This window comes from Pleurodeles waltl, chromosome 10 (genome assembly GCF_031143425.1).
Source record: "Pleurodeles waltl isolate 20211129_DDA chromosome 10, aPleWal1.hap1.20221129, whole genome shotgun sequence".
Taxonomy (NCBI): domain Eukaryota; kingdom Metazoa; phylum Chordata; class Amphibia; order Caudata; family Salamandridae; genus Pleurodeles; species Pleurodeles waltl.
The window spans coordinates 891,311,897-891,332,291 of NC_090449.1; the positions used below are offsets into that span (position 1 = coordinate 891,311,897).

General features: G+C 46.6%; 1 protein-coding gene across 9 annotated transcripts in view; it reads left to right on the plus strand.

The window, feature by feature from the left end:
• The window catches only part of AKAP9 (A-kinase anchoring protein 9), a 969,300-nt gene that overhangs the window by 257,562 nt on the left and 691,343 nt on the right, over window positions 1–20,395 (plus strand). For all 9 annotated transcript variants that reach the window (XM_069211620.1, XM_069211621.1, XM_069211624.1 and 6 more), the window contains 2 exons: window positions 7,790–7,898; window positions 11,963–12,194. In XM_069211620.1, the coding sequence (XP_069067721.1) occupies window positions 7,790–7,898; window positions 11,963–12,194 (341 nt within the window). The remainder of the gene's footprint in view (window positions 1–7,789; window positions 7,899–11,962; window positions 12,195–20,395) is intronic.

Consider the following 20,395-nt stretch of genomic DNA (forward strand, 5'->3'; position numbering starts at 1 on the left):
ATGTCACAGGATTGGCAACAGGATCACTGGTCGCCGGCGGGAGCTGTGTGATGCAAGTCTAGTCGGCCATGTTCCCAGGCCTCGTCTCCCGGGTCCAACAATGTTGATTCCCACCCTTTCAAAGGGGTTGCCAATGACAGAAAAAAGGATTTAGGGGAGCCGTGAACTGTTTTCCCACTGATCATGTCCTTGAGAATGTATCTGAAGCTGTCTTCATCTGGGGCCAGTAAATGTGGACAAGCGGTACAAGGTCTTGTCCTGCCCCAAAAGTCCTACCAAAGGTATGCTGTGAGCCAGTTCCAGTAGGAAGGCCCTGTAGCACTGGGGGACCACCAACACACGTCATCCCATTCACAGGTGCCTCAGGCTAACTATGCAGGAGGTCATTCTCCCAATAGATGAGGTGATCTCCAGAGGTGTCTTCGTCTGCTTTGGCTTCAGCTTACCACCTTGTGCCCTTTAGAGTTGGGCACACTCTGTGCCTGTGCAGTTACACAACTCTTTCCTGGTGGGCCCACCCTCAAGTTGCCATCCAGAATGCTCAGACAGGCTCTCTCAAGGCAGCAATGTCCTTCCAAGCTTGCTATGGGGCAGCCTCCTTCAGTACCCCACCAATCTCTTCTGGGGGAGTTTTAGGGGTTTGCTTCCCACAGCCCCTGCTTTTCCCTTTCTTGGCATCTCCCTGGAACATTTTTCCAGGCTTCCTTGGCTCCCTTCTGTGTAGCCATGGACCTTGTGGTGAAGCAGACCCACTCAAGCAACCACAGCATCTCCAGGTGTGACCTGGGCTCCACTTCCTTCCGGGAAGTGTGCTTTAAGTCATTGTCTGTCAATCAGTCACAAGGCCTGGCAGGGCTCTTACAACTTCAAGAGAACCTGAGAACCCCTACTCCCCTTTCGAAAGGGAACCATAGTCCCTGGTCTGTAACTTTAATGGTTGTCTAGAACTACAACCTTGTGGAATGTATTGGGTATCACCTGCTCTGAAGACACCAGATGACCAGTTATGATAATCGAACAGGCTTCAATTTCCCTCAGATCCTCCAGCCTCTGCCTATTGATGGTGTCCCTCTGCCTGTAATTTGAAATATTGGGCTGCCACCATCATCATCTCACTTAGAGATACTAGGGTAGCTACATCTGCTCTCCCCTGTACTTACTAGGGCCATCGCCTCCCCAAGTGTTCCCACCAGTAGGGCGCTGTGTCCTCTTGTGGCACTTGGGATTCCCTTTTACGTGCCACAACCTGTAACACTCAGAGCACAGAAGTGCAAACTTTCCATTGCTCTCATCTCCAAACCCATAATTATTGTGGTCAGTTTGGTGCTTGGACCCGTTCCCCTGTTAGCTATTTTGGAGGTCTCGAGAGAACAGCTTTTTATTTTAATCTCCCCCTGTTTCTTTTGGTGTAAACACCACCCTTATGCGCAAAACCAATTGTCTGTGTCATCTCCCACCACATAAACAGACACTAGGGTGGTCATTACAAACACGGCAGTAATGACTACCACGCCGGCGGTGGCGGTCAGTATCGCAAACGGCATGGCAGCCAGTTCACTACTACCCACCACCAGGCCAGATTCGACTGCTGGGCTGAAGGTAGGCACTTTCAACCCGGCGGTGGAGGCCAGACCGGTGTGGTATAATGATCCCATTTTGACCAGGGATCTCCTGATGGGATACCCCGCCAGGTAATCCCTGGTGGAAAGCTTACGAGTGACAGGAATTCTCATTCCTGTCACCTGTATGTGACACACCAGGCCCCCCCTTGCCACAACCCCCAAAGACCATAGAACCGCCCCCACTCCGAACCCTGAAAACTGCCCCTCACCGTCCCCCCCCAAACTCCAACCCCCCACATCCACATCTACATGCACCCATATCCCTACATGCGCACACATTCATACGTGCAGACACACATCCCTCCCTTCGCAAACACACACGCACACCCCCATGCATTCACACACACAACACACACACCCTCCCCCGCTTCCCTTCTGGACAGCACTTAACTGCTCCTCTGGCATCGCCGCACCTCCATACACCGCCACGCCTATGACTGCATCATTATAGGCATGGCAGTGTCTGGACTGATGTAGCACTAAGCGTGCAGCAGCATCCACAGACCCGCCAGCATGGCAGGCCATCAATGGCCGTGAGGCTCCATGCGTCAGAATATGGTGGGATGCCTGCCGCCGCCACTGACGGTCTTCTGTTGACTGTCAGCATGGTCGGCGGCGGGCTATCCTGCCATGTTCGTAATGAGGGCCTAGGACTTGTGGTATGCTGACCCTCACCTATCTAGTTGAAGGTATGACGCCACCATTGTTGCTGGACTCTTTTTGTCTGGCTTTTGAGCTCCAGCTCCTTTGTGTTCTGCTCATGAGCTAGTAATAGCTTCTTTTGAGCCAAAGCCCCCTCAGCCGTTCCCTCTGACTCCATATTTAACTTGGCCAGCTGCAGTTTGAGCTCCCTCAGTCTTTTTTGCCCTGCAGGTCCTCGTGGGGCAGACCATGGGTAGGTAGACTGCTCTCTGCCCTGACAATGGGCTCCCTTTCTCGGGGTGAGTTGTTCTCTGAGTGCTGCAGCCCAGGACCTGTGCCCAGGTCCTACTCTTGTTTCCTCATGGTCTCCTTCTCATCCTCTGATGTGCCCTGCAACCGATGAGCCTCCTCATAGGCCCTGAGAGCCTACTGGAGTTCCTCTGTCGTGGTGCTGCTTTTTCCTGTAATTTCCCTCTCCTTGCAGAATCGTCTGAGCTTAGTTGCAGTGTATCTCTCTTGGTTGCTGAACTCAAGCTCCATCCTTGCATGGATGGTCACAGGCTCAGGCAGCCTTGAAGAGTGGGAGTTAGTTTGGAAAAAGCTAAATGGGCAAGCAAGGAGAATTTTATTTGAGGTTGAATCTGCTACCAAATTATTTATATGGGATTTCTGTGCTACACACTGCACAAAAACAAGTACTGTATCTCACCACTGAGCACCAGAGTGAGAAATTGGGTTGTTGATTGAGGGGGTATGAATCCTGCTCAAGCAACAGCCAAATCCTTGTCTGGGTGAACCACAAAATGTTATTAAATCAACCTGTGCTTAACTATCGGATAGCTTGGCACAAAAACAGACCTACCTTGGAGACAATGTGTAAAATATTTAGTCAGCACTTAAACAGTAATCAAGGGGAAAACAATGCAAGAAAAATCCCACATAAATTTAGGAGAATAAAGTACATTTTCATTAATTATTTGACTCCGAAAAGACAAAAAATAAAACTATCAGTAGAACCAGAGTAACAAAGCTATTACATTTTAAAGTGAAAAATAGCCCCTACAAGATCGACGTACTAACTGTGGACATCTAGTTGCGCAAGACTGGGGTAGAGTTGAAAGTTCTGGCAACCGCAGTGGAATGCTTGATAGATAGAAGAGAATTGGGCCCAATCTCGGCTTGCCTTAAGACTGAGAGGAAATTTTGGAAGAAAATGTCTGAGAAGATAAAGTTCAGCTGGGCAAGGCAGCAGACGGTGTTCGAAGAGTAGGAGGCATCATCCTCGGGGAGCTGCTGGATGAAGTCGCAGTGAAGATTCAACCTGAGTCTCTTTTGGAAATCAAAAATCGATAGCAGGACCAAGCTGCATGGATTCCCTCCTTGTGGAAAGAAATCCATGAGGCTGGATTCCCCTCCCTCGAGGAGCTGCTGAACAGGATTTGCTGCTGTGGAGAAGAATGTAGCGGGGACTGCGTGAAGTCAGGCTAGCCATTGTTAAACTTTGGGTGGATATGAGCAGGTAGTTCCTGGTCTCTCCTCGATTCTCAGTGCGCATTTTGGGCAAACATTCTTTAGTTTCGAATTTTTGCTATAAAGGAACCTTTGGCACCACTTCCAAGCATCCAGTACTGGAAGGGTCAATACTCACTTAGACAGGGTCCTGGTGCTGGTTCAAGATGGTTTAAGACTTTTCTGTCCTGAAAGATCTGATCAGGATGCCAGCCAGCTAGCCCTTTGAGTCACTCTGGAAGTCCTGGGTACAAGGTAGAAGAGCAGGGCTCAGTAGAAGAGTAGACCTCTAGTGACTCAGAGCATGTTTCAGGCAGCAGAACAGTCCTTCGAGATGCAGAAAAGCAGTCCTTCTGAAGTGCACAGCAGAAAGCAGCCCTCTGAGAGTCCTTCCACAGGTCCACGAGAGAACTGAAGAGTGGGTCAGAGGGTCCTATTTTTGTATCTGGTTCCCACTGAGAAGTGGGGAAAACTTCTGGAGGCTTCTCCTCACATTATAGTTTGGAATTTCCTGCTTTCCTGCCCTGGTCCCAGTCTGTCTCCGGGAACAATAAGCAAGTGCGAAGTTCTTTGTGTGACAGCGGGTCAGTCTTTTGCAAGTGGGGAGGTACACAGCTTGATTCCCTCTATCCTGCTTAAGATGGCCATCTAGGCACACCTACTTCCTCGATTGTGTGGCTGTCTGTAAGGAATACACAAAGGCAAGGTACACCAGTCATGTGACCCAGAAATAAGCTACAGGCACCAAATGGTTAGGACAAGAAAATGCAGACTTTCTAAAAGTGCCATTTTCAGAAGTGTGACTTAAAATCTGACTTTACCATTAAAGGTGGTTTTAAATACAATTACCTCAAACATTTAACGTGACTTTCATACCTCCCAATAAAAACTTATCACTTGTTAAATCTAATAACGTATCCAAGTGATATCCTATGGGAGGGGTAGATCTCATGATAGTGAAAAATGAATTTGTGAGTTTTTCACTACCAGGACTACCAGGACTTGTAAAACTTAAATGTACATGTCCAACGTTACAATGCACCCTACCTTTTGGGCCGTTTAGGACCTATTTTATGGGTGACATATGCAATAAAATAGGAGTTTAATGATGTGCAAGGAGGTTATATTACCAAGTCGAATCTGCAGTTTTACGACTTCCATTAGGCTGCAGTGGCAGGCTTGGGACCTGTTTTAAGGGCTACTTCATTGGTTGGCACAGTGGTTTGCAGACCCACTAGTAACATTTCATTTACAGGCCATGAGTATATAGTATACCATTTTATTACAGACCTATAAGTAAGTAAATAAATATGCCAATAAGGAGTACGCCAATTTTACCATGTTTTAGGGAGTGAACATGAGCTCTTTGTGCTGACCAGAGCTAGAGTCATAAGACCAACAAAAACAAATTCTGAAATATAAGTTTGGGTGAAGACCACCCTAAAGCTGACAGGTCTGTAAGGAAACGAAGTGAGACAAGAACAAAGCTGATGAGGTATCTTCTTCATCGATCTTAATACTCTGCTGCTAGGGAGTTGAAGGCACTGTTCGTAACTTTGTTGCAACGGTGTGGCTGGGCAAGTGTACAAGTTGGTGCCAGCGTCTGTGGGATTGTAGTTTTCAAGGGTGAGAGCAATTTCTTTCCCAAGTTAGTCTTTATTAGTTCTTCCATGGAACAAGCACCTTGTCCCATTCGGATTGATTGCGCTGAGGTCTATCAAGTGGACCACTTCGTCAAGGCTGGCTATCACTTCTAGGCGTGGGCCTGATGTCCTATTGAGGCAGAGGAGACATGGTGTTCATATTTGAGGTGGCCAGGGAATCCAGGAGATGAGCCAAGTATGCATGGTCAACAAAGTCTCTGGGACAACCATCCAACGTAATCGACATGGTGGCCGGTTTCATGAGCCAATATGTGATGTCACATTTTATTTCAATTATGGCCGTAGAGCTAGGAACGCCTTCCTCCTCGCATTGGTCTCAGAAGAGAATTCCATTGTGATTTGCATCCTGTAGCTGTGGACTGTGTAAGGGCCATGTTTGTGCTCCTTTTGAAAGATTAAACAAGTATGTGGATGGCGTAGGAAGCAGGCAGTTGAGGGACAAGGCCTTTTTGTTGTCTGCAGGGTAATTACAGGGTGGACTAGCCGGTATTCTATATGCTTTCTGGATTTCCAATGGTCCGGTAAAAGAGAGGCCAGTGATACTGGGATAAGCTCCAGGTTCAAATACTTTGCATTGTTGTTTTCCAGGTTCCCTGGCATGCCATACAAATGGATGTTGTTGTGAAACGTGTGGCTTTCCAGATCAAGCAGCTTTCGTTTGAGGAGTTGGACATCTGGATCTATTGCCTCCAGGTGCTTCAAACGATCCTCCATCGAAGTCAGGCAGTGGTCCATGGAATCCACCTGTACCTGAAAGGATTCAATGCCAGCCCTGTTTTTACATTCTGTGTGAGGTTTGTGATTTTTATGTTCATTGTGAGCAAATGGGCTCCGTAGAGGAAAGTTCCTTTAGGTTGGTGTCTGAAGGTGCATCCTGCTGTGTTGTCGCAGAGGTTGCCTTTCCTCTCCCCACGACCTTCATTAAGAGCAGTTGGCAAGAGGATTTGCCTGATGACATGACCCCTGAGGTCAGGCACAGCAAAAGAGGCAGAGATATTGAGGAGACTGAGCCACGCCCCACTATGTTGTTGTTCAGATATGGATTAGAAAGCAGCTGCCATCTGGTCTAAGGGGTAGTACATGCCTCGAGAGTTTGATAGGAGGGGGTGCAGCAGGATGCGGCCAGACTATCTGGAAGGGCCTTCACTTCAGGCATATGTGGACTGGGCGAGCTACGAGCTTGAGGCAATGAGTGCAGGGATTGTTAATGGTTTAGCTGTGTCACGTCTGGACCTGCGATGCTCCAAAAGGTAGGCCCAAAGAGGGGGGTGAGGGTGCCAAGCTGAACAGTCCAAAGCCATGGACGTGGGGACAAGCCAGGAAGGGAGATGTCCAATATCCAGGAGCCCCATAGAGGAGAAGGAGTGCTATTGCAGTATTAGGCCTGGTCAGTGGGAGGTGCTTTTGGTAGGCCCCAGTGATGCTGGGGACAGAATCTGAGCAGGCTGTCAGCAGAGCCCTGTGGTGTATGGTAGAACTCCTTTTGAGGTTATGGCATGTCCCAAAGGGGCCACCATCACTATTGTGAGAAGCTCACTTCTGCAGTGTGCTTACCAAGGTAATGGCTCAGAAGTGCTCATCCTCCACATGGCAGAACCTCGCAAAGGTAGTAGACCATGGGCTTGCAGTCTTGGACATTCCCAGACGAGTAAATAAGGCCCCATAAGGAGCACAGAGGGTGACCTGCCGGGTGACCACATCTGTCCTATCATCGGAGAGCTGAACCAACTGGTGGAGGGGTTGCAACGCCCACTGAGATGTCAAATCCTGGGAGCTAAACTCCTGCTGAGAGCTCAGTGGAGCCCGTGGGTGGGCGTATGGTGTGCTCTGGTGTTTGTGGGGCGAGGTTCTAGTAGGCAGTGTCAGCAAACATGGCGTACAGACCATGCATTCCCCGAGTTGGCCTGAGGCGCAGAAAGTGGTAGCCATCTTGGTCCGTGGCTCGACTCCACTTCAGTTATATTTTTTTGTAGCGTGGACATTGCTTTAGAGTGATTCATATATAAGTGAACGATTTTAGATAACTGTAACCCTCTCATGTAGTTTTGGGAGAGTCTATGCTATATTTTTTTGTTTGACAAAAACCCTGCAGAATAAGCCTATGCAAGTTAACAGGTTTTCCGAAGTAGTTGAAAATAATACCCTCATCGCGAAACATATCAATTGCAAACTGTCTAGCTTTCAGTGCAGTGTATTGGAAACCTCAATTTCCTCATAATGTTTCTTAAGATGTAATGGGACAATAGGGTGTCTTTGCAGGCCTTTGCAAACATCTGTTGCATGGGTGCATGCGAAGGGTAACATTTTAGTTCTCTGTGTCTTATGAAGTAAATCATTTGGTTTTTTTTCCAGATTGAGAAACTCCACTCTGCTTATTCGAAAGAACATGGAAGTGAAGAGGCAGTTGCCTTTCTAAGACCGCAGAGCAATTGGCCATCATCCAACTGTCAAGACACATCCGGTATAGTAATGATTTGCAGATTTTAATTTAGTAAAAGAAAATGTGAATGCAGACATTTATGTATTTTTCAAGACTTCATAAGTAAATGACACTGTGTACAGTGAAAGTTCACTGCTTGACCATACCTATCTTGTCACATTATTTCTTCAAAAGTGAACGTCGCCAATTCTCAAGCTGGGCTCAGCATCTGGGTCTTTACTAGCACTGATGTCAGTGAATTGTAGGATTATTTTTCCTCACATTTTTTTTTTTGATTTCCTTGATTAAAATACACCATTAAACTGGTTTAGCTACTTAGTGTCGGGAGACCTGAAAGAAGTTGATCTGTGATGCATGCGTTAGCTCTGTTTCAGTTTTAGTGCTCTTTTTTTTCCTACACTATGTTTTGTGGAAATGCTTTAATTCAGTGACTGCCCCTGGTGCAGCCTAAACATGTCACTTATGGATTTCTATTATTACACATGCAGTGTTTTTACCCCCTTTATTTGTGAATTGGTAATTTAATTGGGGCTTAAAGATTTAAGTTTAGCTGTCATGGTCCATATGGAATGGACGTGAAGTTGGATTTGTGCTTGTAGAGAAGAAATGTCAGGCTAGTGACTAATTTTACCAATTCTGATTGGCACACTGGAACACCCTTATAATTCCCTTGTATATGGTACCTAGGTACCCAGGGTATTGGGGTTCCAGGAGATCCCTATGGGCTGCAGCATTTCTTTTGCCACCCATAGGGAGCTCAGACAATTCTTACACAGGACTGCCACTGCAGCCTGAGTGAAATAACGTCCACGTTATTTCACAGCCATTTTACACTGCACTTAAGTAACTTATAAGTCACCTATATGTCTAACCCTCACTTGGTGAAGGTTAGGTGCAAAGTTACTTAGTGTGTGGGCACCCTGGCACTAGCCCAGGTGCCCCCACATTGTTCAGGGCAAATTCCCCGGACTTTGTGAGTGCGGGGACACCATTACACGTGTGCAATACATATAGGTCAATACCTGTATGTAGCGTCACAATGGTAACTCCGAACATGGCCATGTAACATGTCTAGGATCATGGAATTGTCACCCCAATACAATTCTGGTATTGGGGGGGTGACAATTCCATGCATCCCTGGGTCTCCAGCATAGAGCCTGGGTACTGCCAAACTAACTTTCCGAGTCTCCACTGCAGCTACCGCTGCTGCCAACCCCTCAGACAGGTTTCTGCCCCCCTAGGGCCTGGGCATCCTGGTCCCAGGAAGGCAGAACAAAGGATTTCCTCTGAGAGAGGGTGTTACACCCTCTCCCTTTGGAAATAGGTGTGAAGGGCCTGGGAGGAGTAGCCTCTCCTGGCCTCTGGAAATGCTTTGAAGGGCACAGATGGTGCCCTCCTTGCATAAGCCAGTCTTCACCGGTTCAGGCATCTCCCAGCCCTGCTCTAGCGCAAAACTGGACAAAGGAAAGGGGAGTGACCACTCCCCTGATCAGCACCTCCCAGGGGAGGTGCCCAGAGCTCCTCCAGTGTCTCCCAGACCTCTGCCATCTTGAATGTAGAGGTGTGAGGGCACAATAGACAGCTGTGAGAGGCCAGTGCCAGCAGGTGACGTCAGAGACCCCTCCTGATAGGTCCTTACCTTTCTCAGTAGCCAATCCTCCTCTGTGGGCTAGTTAGGGTCTCTCCTGTGGGCATCTCACCAGATAACAAATGCAAGAGCTCATCAGAGTTCCTCTGCACGTCCCTCTTCAACTTCTGCCAAGGACCGACCGCTGACTGCTCCAGGACGCCTGCATAACCCCAACAAAGCAGCAAGAAGACTACCAGCAACATTGTAGCGTCTCATCCTGCCGGCTTTCTCGACTGTTTCCTGGTGGTGCATGCTCTGAGGCCTGTCTGCCTTCACCCTGCACTGGAAGCCAAGAAGAAATCTCCCGTGGATCGACTGAATCTTCCCCCTGCTAATGCAGGCACCAAACTTCTGCATCACCGGTCCTCTGGGTCCCCTCACATCCTGACGAGCGTGGTCCCATGAACACAGGAGCTGGGCCCAAGTGTCTTCGACAGTCCAGTGGCCATTCTGTCCAAATTTGGTGGAGGTAAATCCTTGCCTCCCCACGCCAGACAGTAATCCTGTGTACTGCGTGAACTGCAGCTGCTTGGGCTTCTGTGCACTTTTGCAAGACTTCCTCCGTCCTGCATTGCCCAACTCGCTGAGTCGGACTCCGATGTCGTGGGACCCTCCTTTGTGACTCTGAGTCGACCGCAGTCCTCAGATCCTCTAAGTGCCTGTTCAGGCACTTCTGCGGGTGCTGCCTGCTTCTGCGTGGGCTCTCTGTGTTGCTGAGCGCCCCCTCTGTCTCCTCCTCCAAGGGGGACCTCCTGGTCCTTCCTCGGTCCTGACAGCACCCAAAATCCTCAACCGCGACTCTTGCAGCTAGCAAGGCTTGTTTGCGGTCTTTCTGCGTGAAAATAACTCTGCATCCTCCAGCACGCCGTGGGACATCTTCTTACCAAAGGAGAAGTTCCTGGGACCTTCCGTTGTTGCAGAATCTTCGGCTTCTTCCACCCAGAGGCAGCCCTTATGCACCTTCATCCGGGGTTTAGTGGGCTCCTGCCTCGTCGACCCCCCCCCCCCCCCCCCCCCCAGACACTTGCGTGACTCTTGGACTTGGTCCCCTTCCTTTACAGGTCCTCAGGTCCAGGAATTCGTCTTCATTGTTTTGCAGTCAGTTGTTGTCCTTGCAGAATCCCCTATCTCGACTTTACTGTCTTTCTGGGGTAGTAGGGTAACTTTACTCCTACTTTTCAGGGTCTTGGGGTGGGGTATCTTTGACACCCTTAGTGTTTTCTTACACTCCCTCTACACACTACACTAGGCCTGGGGTCCATTTGTGGTTCACATTCCACTTTTGGAGTATATGGTTTGTGTTGCCCATAGGCCTATTTCTCCCTATTGCATTCTATTGTGATTCTACATTGTTTGCACTACCTTCTAACTGTTACGTACCTGATTTTGGTTTGTGTGCATATAATTTGTGTATATTACTTAGCTCCTAAGGGAGTATATTCTCTGAGATACTTTTGGCATATTGTCACTAAAATAAAGTACCTTTATTTTTAGTAACTCCGGATATTGTGTTTTCTTATGATATAGTGCTATATGATATAAGTGGTACAGTAGGAGCTTTGCATGTCTCCTAGTTCAGCCTAAGCTGCTCTGCCATAGCTACCTCTATCAGCCTAAGCTGCTAGAACACCTCTATTCTACTAATAAGGGATAACTGGACCTGGCACAAGGTGTAAGTACCACAAGGTACCCACTATAGGCCAGGCCAGCCTCCTGCACTCGGTCACACTTTTCCTCTCTTTACATGGCACGAAACTGCCCAACCTCTGTCCCCTCCTAAATCCAAATGTATGCTTAGTAGTTAAACACTTACGACATTGATTTGTTTAATGTTATTGGCATGGTTCATTTGAAATAGCATAGCAAGTGACATCATTTAACTATTTGCTTTACCCAGAACATCAAGGGATGCATTTGAGGTTGGAACAATTTTCTATGAGCCCAGCATATGTCAAAAGATATGATTTAATTCGGGAGTATCTGAATGATTAGTATAACAATGGTGTGCTATCCAAAAAGCTATTCCTACTTTTCATTGCTTCTTAGCATCTCCACTTACACCACGGGTATTCTAAAACACCAGTATTAAAGTCATCTAGCCAAAGCAATATCTGGATACAAGTGTAACCCACAGCATTCAGTAATAACATTTCTTTAAGGCTTTGAGTGGTGTACCTCTCTGTATTACCTGACCCAGTGGAAAAAGGATTTTATTTAAGATATTACGATACAAAATAATTTTGAGGGAATCTGAAGAGTTGTATTTATATGTGAAGTAATAAGAAAGTTTGATTTATTTTATGTTTTTAAACAATTTGAAATATAAATTGAATTAGTTACACATTCCCAATTGTTGTTTGAGAGTAATGCTACAGCTGCTTTATTTGGTATCCTTTTTTCCTTGACACCATCCATATGCTTTAACATAATTGTATCTTGATTGTCCATAACATAGGTTTTAAAGAACATTTGCACATCCAAGGAGAACCCCTAGAAGAAGTTGAGAAACTTAAACTAGAATTCAGTCAACAGAGGACATACCTTGAAGAGCAGCATTCTCAAAAAATTGAGCACCTCAGGACTTATTTCCAGCAGCAGTTAAAAGACACTGAAGAGCGATATACAACAGAGATGATCCACCTACAGGAACAGCTTCATGATGTCAAGGTGTCTGATATACATACCAGGTATGCGTTCTCTTCTGCCATTACTACTTACTGTTGTTATTCCAGGTCTGTAGACTTGGAGTTTGTTTACTGGTTTTAAAATAAAACACTGTGCTTGCTTTTGCAAAGAAAGAAGGAAATCTGCCTGGGAAGGGATTTTTTTTTCTCAGGATCAAGCTTGGTGGTGCATGCACTTGCGCATGCTTCTCGCTTGCGAAACTCTGATGTGTACAGTAAAGGGCTTGGAGCCTGCCTGTTGCTCACCATTTGTTGGTTTGTGTGGCACTCTTTACAGCCTTGCAATTCATCAAGGCAAGCCTAGCATCATTTCTGTTTCTCTGTGGGGAGCAGGGACCAAGCACTGATTGATTCAACTTGATTAGTGCCTGTCCACTGCTCCTGACGTGATCAAGGTACTATTTTGTTCTTTTTAACTTCTACTGCCCTGCAAACAGAAGGCTTGTGACAGGCAAAACATGTCTAGCAGGACAAACAAAACTGCAAGTTTTTTTTTTTGTTGAAAGCTGACATTTTTATTTTGTGAAGTCGTCTTTTCTCACTTTCCACTCATGTTTTAGTTTGTTTTTGCTCGTGGGTGCTCTTCTCAAAAGATGAAGCTTAACTTGTTTGAAATATTGCAAAGCAACATTGTTTCTTTATTATGTTTAATTTCTGGAATGATGCTTCAACACATAATCGTGCAGTACACCTCAGTCCACCCTACACCAGTCCGCCCCATTACAATCCACCCCACTTTACCGCACACCAGTCTACCCCAGTCCAGTCCAAACCACTCACCCCAATCCAGTCCACCACACTCCAATCCTCCCAACCCACCCCAGTCTAATCTGACCCACTCCAATTCATCCCACTCTTATCAAAAACAATGTGCACCACTCCAACAAAATGTGTACTACTTCAATCCAAAACAATCTGCCCCACTCCCTTCCAAAACAATCTTCCCCACTCAATCCAAAACAATCTGGCCTACTCCAAAACAATGTGCCCCACTGCAATCTGCTGTGCTCCAATCCAAAACAATCTGCCCACTCCAATCCAAAACTGCCTTCCCCATTCTAAACCACCCTACTCCCATCTGCCCACATCAATCCAAAACAGTCTTACCCACTCAAATCCACACTCCTCCATCCCAAAACAATCTGCCCCACTCCAATCCGCCAAACTCCAGTCTGCCCACTCCAATTTGCAAGTCTGCCCTACTGCAAGTCACCTCACCCCACTCCAAAACAATAGCCTCACTCCAACCTAAACCACCTCACCACAATCCAATGCACTCCACTCACATCCACTCCACTCCCATCCGATCCACCACCACACCCATCCAATCCACCACCACACCATCCCTGTCCACCCCACCCGCCCTATTCCAGTCCACCCTAATACAATCTGCCCCACTCCAATCCAAAACAATCTGCCCAACTGCAATCCAAAACAATCAGCCCCACTACAATCTGCACCACTACAATCTGAGTCTCCCCCACTCCAATCCATTTCATTCTGCCCTTCTCCAATCTGCCTCACTTTAATCCTAAACAGCCTGCCCCACTCCCATGCCAAACAACCCACTCCAATGCAAAACAGTCTGCCCCACTTTGATCCAATCCACCTCACCCAAATCCAGTCCACCACACTCCATCCCAATTCACCCCACTCCAATCCACCACAGTCCACCCCACTACAATCCAGTCATCCCTCTAAAATCCAGTCTTCCCCACACCAATTCAGCCCACCTCAATACAGCCTAGTCCAATCCACCCCAGCTAAGTCCAATCCATTCCACCCCAATCCACTACCGTCCGATCCACCCTGCTCCCGTCCAATCCACCCTACTCCTGTCCAATCCACCCTACTCCTGTCCAATCCACCCTACTCCTGTCCAATCCACCCTACTCCAGTCTCTCACCACACTCCAGTCTCCCACCCCTCTCTAGTCCGTCCCACCCTACTGCAGTCTAATCCACCCCACTCCAATCAAGATCACCGCTACCCAGTCCACCTCACTCAAATACAATCCACCCCACTTCAATTTAATCCACTATAATCCACCAACTCCAGTTCAATCCAGTCCACATTAATCCACCCTACTCCAGTCCAATCCACCTGACTCCAAACCACCTTAATCTACCCGACTTCAGTCGATTACACTCCTCTCCCATCAATCCACCCCACTCCAGTCCTCCCCACCACAATCCTACCCAATCCAATCCTCCCCAATCCAATCCATCCCACCCCACTCCAACCCACAAATCCAACCCACCCCATTAAATCTAGCCCAATCCACCCCACCCCAATACACCCCACTCCCTCCAATCTACCCCACTCCCTCCAATCTACCCCACTCCAGTTCAGTCCTCCCCACTCCAGTTGAATCCATCCATCCTACCCCTCTCCAATCCAGTGCACCCCCGCCCAATCCAATCCTCCCTACTCAGTTCAGTCCACCCCACTCCAATCCATCGACCCATCACACTCCAGTCCACCCTCTCCTCCATGCAGACCACTCCAGTCTACCACACACCACCCCAATCCACCACACTCCACTCCAATCCACCAGTCTACTCCAAACCACCCACTCGATCCCAATCCAATCAACTCCATCTCCGTCCAGTCCACCCCACTCCCATCCATCTAGCCCACCCCACTCCAATCCGTCCAGCCCATCCTATTTCAATCCATTCACCCAGTCCAATCCAATCCACCCAACCCCACTGAAGTAAGCGAGGAGAGCGTGGTAGGAATTAAATGTATTTGTTTATTTTAAGCAATAATGAAGCCGCGGTCTCCAAACGCGACCGGGCGCGGCTGCTCAACCCCGCATCCGTCAACAGCCTCCTTCGAACGCACTCGCGTCTCACCCTAGCGACCACGAAAGCCTGCTCGCGAGGCAGCAACGCTGAACGCTGCTCGCGAGTACTAAGTACAACATTGAGTTTTTTTTTTCCCTTTTTTTTTTTGTTTTTTTACAGTACCATCATAACCCCCACAACAAAACCAAAAAAAATTATCTACAAGTACAAACAACCACATCTAAAGCCTACAAATAACCATTATCATTGACAGCATTTTCATAGAAATTACACATTGCCTTATTGACACAGTTTCCAGGGCACTTTTTGTACTCTATTACTCCTGCGCACGACCGGACCCTCACCACCACTTACATGCAAGTCCAACTGTTTCACCAAACCACCACCACTTTCGTTTGGGTCAGATTGCTTTACCAAATCACACCTGCTTACACCCTGAGGATCCCATCTCCCTTTCAGTTTGATAACCTTGGATTTGTTCCACCACTTATTGCCCTGAACCCTTACAGCATTACCCAAAACCCTAACCGGTTCAGAAAATTTAGCATTGCCTTTCTTAACAAAAGTAGGCAGTTTTACAGCTACCCGGTCACCTTCTGCAATAGGCGACTCTTTAGCCCCCTTTCTTACTGTCAGAGTATCTCTTTTGTGTAGACTGCTTGTTTTCCACATTAGCCTTGATAAAGTCAGTGCGATCTCCGACCAGCATTTGTTCGAAACATTTGGGAATCCACCCTGGTTTGATTTGCGTATTAGGCTTTCTCCCTTTCAAAGCTTCAAAAGGAGATGCCGCTGTGGTGGAATGAGGAGTTGTTCTGTAAAACCAAAGCATTGCTTGAACCAACGCCTGCAGATCACACCCACTCTTCAACGCCCACCTGATACAGTCCCCCAACACACGGTTGAATCTCTCTACCAAACCATTTGTTTGGGGTCGATAAAGGGAACATCTCAAATGTTTAACTGCACCTTGCTTCAAAAATGCTTTAAACTCTTCAGACACAAATTGAACACCATTATCCGAAATGACTTCCTCCGGAAACCCCTCATTCATAAACACTTACCTGAAGAAAGTCACAAGAGCCTTGGCATTCGGCTCCTGAACAAAATTGGCTTAAGGCCATTTTGAGAAATAGTCAACCACTACGTACGCATACCGTAGTTTGCAATTGAGCGAGTGAAAAGGTCCCACCATATCAACACCCAATTTGCGCCAGGGACCCTCAGGACAAATAATAGGCATAAGGGGTGGTATCACAGGTTTCAAACTCTTGTCAGAGTTGGAACACAGCACAATTCCTTACTAATTGTTCGATTTCATTGTCCATGCGAGGCCACCAAAAGCTGTCTCTTACTCGTCTTTTTGTCAAAGTGGCCCCCAAATGACCTTCATGCGCCTTCTTAAGTAATGAACTCCTCAGCCCCTCCAGAGAAATGAGTTTGTCATTCCTCAAGAGAATGCCCTCCTCAATTGTTAACTCATCAGAAACTTTCCAAAATGGCTGAACCGCCATTGTCAAGTCCCTCTCATACGGCCAGCCCTCAATTATAAACCTCATAACTGCGCACAGGTCATTGTCCTTGGCCAACTTTTCCTTCCACTCTGATGCAGAACACACACACACCTGATCAACCTCAAGAGCTGCAATCATACAACATTCATCGTCCACAATTTCATCAGACGTCTGGATATTCTGACTGGGAAATCTCCACAGATAATCAGCTCTTACATTCCTTCCCCCTGGGTATATGCATGACTTTGAAATCATACTGCATCAACCTTGCTACTAACCTAGCAGTTCTGGGTGTACCTGTTTTGTCCTTGGTCCCCTTCAAGATTTAAACTAGCGGCTTATGATCTGTTTTCAACGCAAAGTGCCTCCCCCACACGTAACTCCTGAATTTTTCAATGGCCCAAACACAGGCCAGCAGCTCTTTTTCGATGACAGAATAATGCACTTCTGGTGTTCTTAATACTCTAGACGCAAAGCCAATGGTGTTTTCAACACTATCAATCATTTGAGTCAACATCGTTCCCAGTCCAATATTGCTAGCATCAACTGTTAGACAGCATTGGAATAGTTGATCATACGGTTTCAGCACTTTGGCTTGCGTCAACTGGATTTTAATATCCTCAAACGCGTTTTCACATTCTGATCCCCACTCAAAACTGGTCTTATCTTTCAATAAATTGGACAAGACTCTCACAAGACTAGCATACTCCGGTATAAACCGAGTGTAAAACTCACACATACCCAAAAACGCTTTAAAACCAGCCTCGTCTGTGGGCGGAGGAGCTGCTGTGATAGCATCAATCAAACCGGGTTTTGGGCTAACACCCTCCTGACTTATCACATGACCCAAGTACTCAACCGACAACTTCATGAAGTGGCACTTTTCTCTCCTAAGAACAATGCCATGAGCCATGAATTTCTGCAACACTTGTCTTAGAATCTTGTTATGCACCTGCTGATCAGGTGCTTGAATTAGTATGTCATCCTGAAAAACCACCACGTTGGAAATCCCCTTTAACAGTGTACACATGATTCTTTGAAACACCAAGGCTGCAGATACCAGCCCAAACGGCATACGGCAGAATTGGAAAACACCAAAAGGCAACACAAAGGCTGTTAAGTACCTGGACTCCAGATCAAGCTCCACCTGATGATATGCACTTGCCAAATCTAACTCAAGCGAGGAGAGCGTGGTAGGAATTAAATGTATTTGTTTATTTTAAGCAATAATGAAGCCGCGGTCTCCAAATGCGACCGGGTGCGGCTGCTCGACCCTGCAACCGTCAACAGCCTCCTTCGAACGCACTTTCGTCTCACCCTAGCGACCACCGAAGCCTGCTCGCGCGGCAGCAACGCTGAACGCTGCTCGCGAGTACTAAGTACAACACCCACCCCAATCCAGTCCAGCCCAATCCACCTCACCCTACTCCAATCTGCCCAACTCCACTCAACCCCCTCCAATCTTCCCCACTCCACTCTACCCCACTCCAGTTCAGTCCACCCTTCTCCAGTTCAGGCCTCCCCACTCCAATTGAATCCATCCATCCTACCCCACTCCAGTCCATCCCAGCCCAATCCAATCCTCCCCACTTAGTTCAGTCCACCGCACTCCACTCCAATCCGTCCATCTACCCATCACACTCCAGTCCACCCAACCTCCATGCAACCCACTCCAGTCCACCCCAATCCAACACACTCCACCTTAATCCACCACACTCTACTTCAAACCACCACACTCTATCCCAATCCAATCATCTCCATCCAGCCCACCCCACTTCAATCCATTCTGCCCACCCAATTGATTCCACCACAGTCCGTCCAGCCCATCCTGTTCCAATCCACCCCATTCTAATCCATTCCACCCCACGCCAATCCCCCTCTCCAGTCAATCCACCCGACTCCAATCCAATCTATTCTACCTGAGTCCAGTCTACTCCAACCGACTCCAGTCCAATCTAATACACTCCACCCCAGCCCTATTACTCCAAATTCAAACGACTCACCCCAATCCCATCTAATCCACCCCATCCTATCAACCTCACCCCACTTCAGTCCACCCTACCCCAATCCACTCAGACCACCCCACTCTAACCCAATCCAATCCAACCCATTCTGCTCCAATCCACCATACTACCTCAATCCTCTCCAACCCACTCCACCCTATTCTACCCACTGTACCCCACTCTGCCACATTGTTACTGAACTCTGAATGTCGAATCAACTCTACAACATTCTATTCCTGCTACTCCACTCTGCCATTCAAGCAAAACCACTCTATCTCTATAGCACTCTTCTCCCCACTCCACTCTGACACTCCATGCCACCAATTTTTAGCTGTGCTGTACAGCAGCCACACTGGTGTACAACATGGCAAAAAACATTGCCAAAGCCAGTAGTTGTATTGGTTTGCCAGTGCTTGTTGATACTTTGGGGGCTGTTCTCAGTCATGTATGAGAACATAAAAGAGTACTACTGGAATTGGACTTTACATACTCTAAACTGCCTTTTTATTGAACTTATTTTCTGTAATTTTTATTTTCCTTTTGATTTAACTGTCATGTATGTATATTTAAAACTATCAAAGAATGTGCCGGCTGGCAGGATTCATACAGTATCAGGCTAATTTCATGTTGGTGAGCATTACTTTTCAACATGTAACCTTGTAGGCAGAGTAAGTTCATAGGCAGCACTAAAGGTAAAAAATGATAACTGTTGACTAAGTCTTCCTGTTTTTTCAGTGGAAGTTTCAATGAGAAAAAAATGTGGGGAAGAACCCATTTAGCAAGGCAAGTCACTACCCCAATCTACTCTCAGTATTGGCTTCGTGAAAGTAGTGATAAGGATGTATATTTGTTCATTAAAGCTCAACATGCTTACTGTTGCATCTCATTAGGGAAAAACACATAAAATAACATTTGGATTAGCGAAGAAGTACTACACCAGTTCAATTAGCTACATTTTGGCATATACTATACTATGAGTACTTTCCAACTGCTTAGTAGGTTTGGCTATTTCCCTAACAAGGTAGGTGCCCATCTTTACTCATGCCTGGATGACTTCTAGTAAGATAGCAGTACAGTTAATTTTTAACTAAATGAGCTAAAGTGTTAACTTTCCTCTGCAGGTGATTTCTGGCTCCAGTTTTCATTAGAGGAAGTAGGGGTTGTAGTGCTGAATAATTAGACATACCACTCCATACAAGTTCCTAGTGTGTTGTAACACATGTTCTGCTGTATCTCTTGGACATCACATTGTTTAGTCATGGATGCGCTTACACATGTACATAGATAATTTTTTACCTTAAAACTATCCATACTAGTGCTGGATGTTGTGAGGCCTACATTGAAAGACTTTACATACACATTATCATGAATTAACTGTAGACATGGATGCTTCTATCAATGGACATGTAAAGAGGTTATACCATAAAGCATGTAAAGAATACATGAAAAATCTGTAACTCTGCTCTCAATTTCACCGTAAGACCTTTCTTTCCTGGCAAGAGAATTATGGAATGGGGAAATATATAATGCAAAGGTCTCTGCTCAAAAGAAGACTTTTGTGTAAACATCATAACTCATTTAGTGCCTGCTACTGCTTCTACAAAGCAGCAGTTATTATCAGAAAAATAAAAAAAGGCTGACATAAATCAGATTTTGTATTTATTGTGGCATACTGTTCTCCTTCTCTTCTCCTGTATCTTTTATTACAGGGGACAAGCATTGGCATAGCTAGTAGGTCTGGCTTTATTATGCCAGTGCATATAAACAGACACGCACAAATACACTGGTCATACGTTGCTTGCACAAATGTGGTTTATCACTTTAAAAACTGCCTTATGGCTTTGCCAATACTGCAAATAAAATAAAGGGATTGTTTT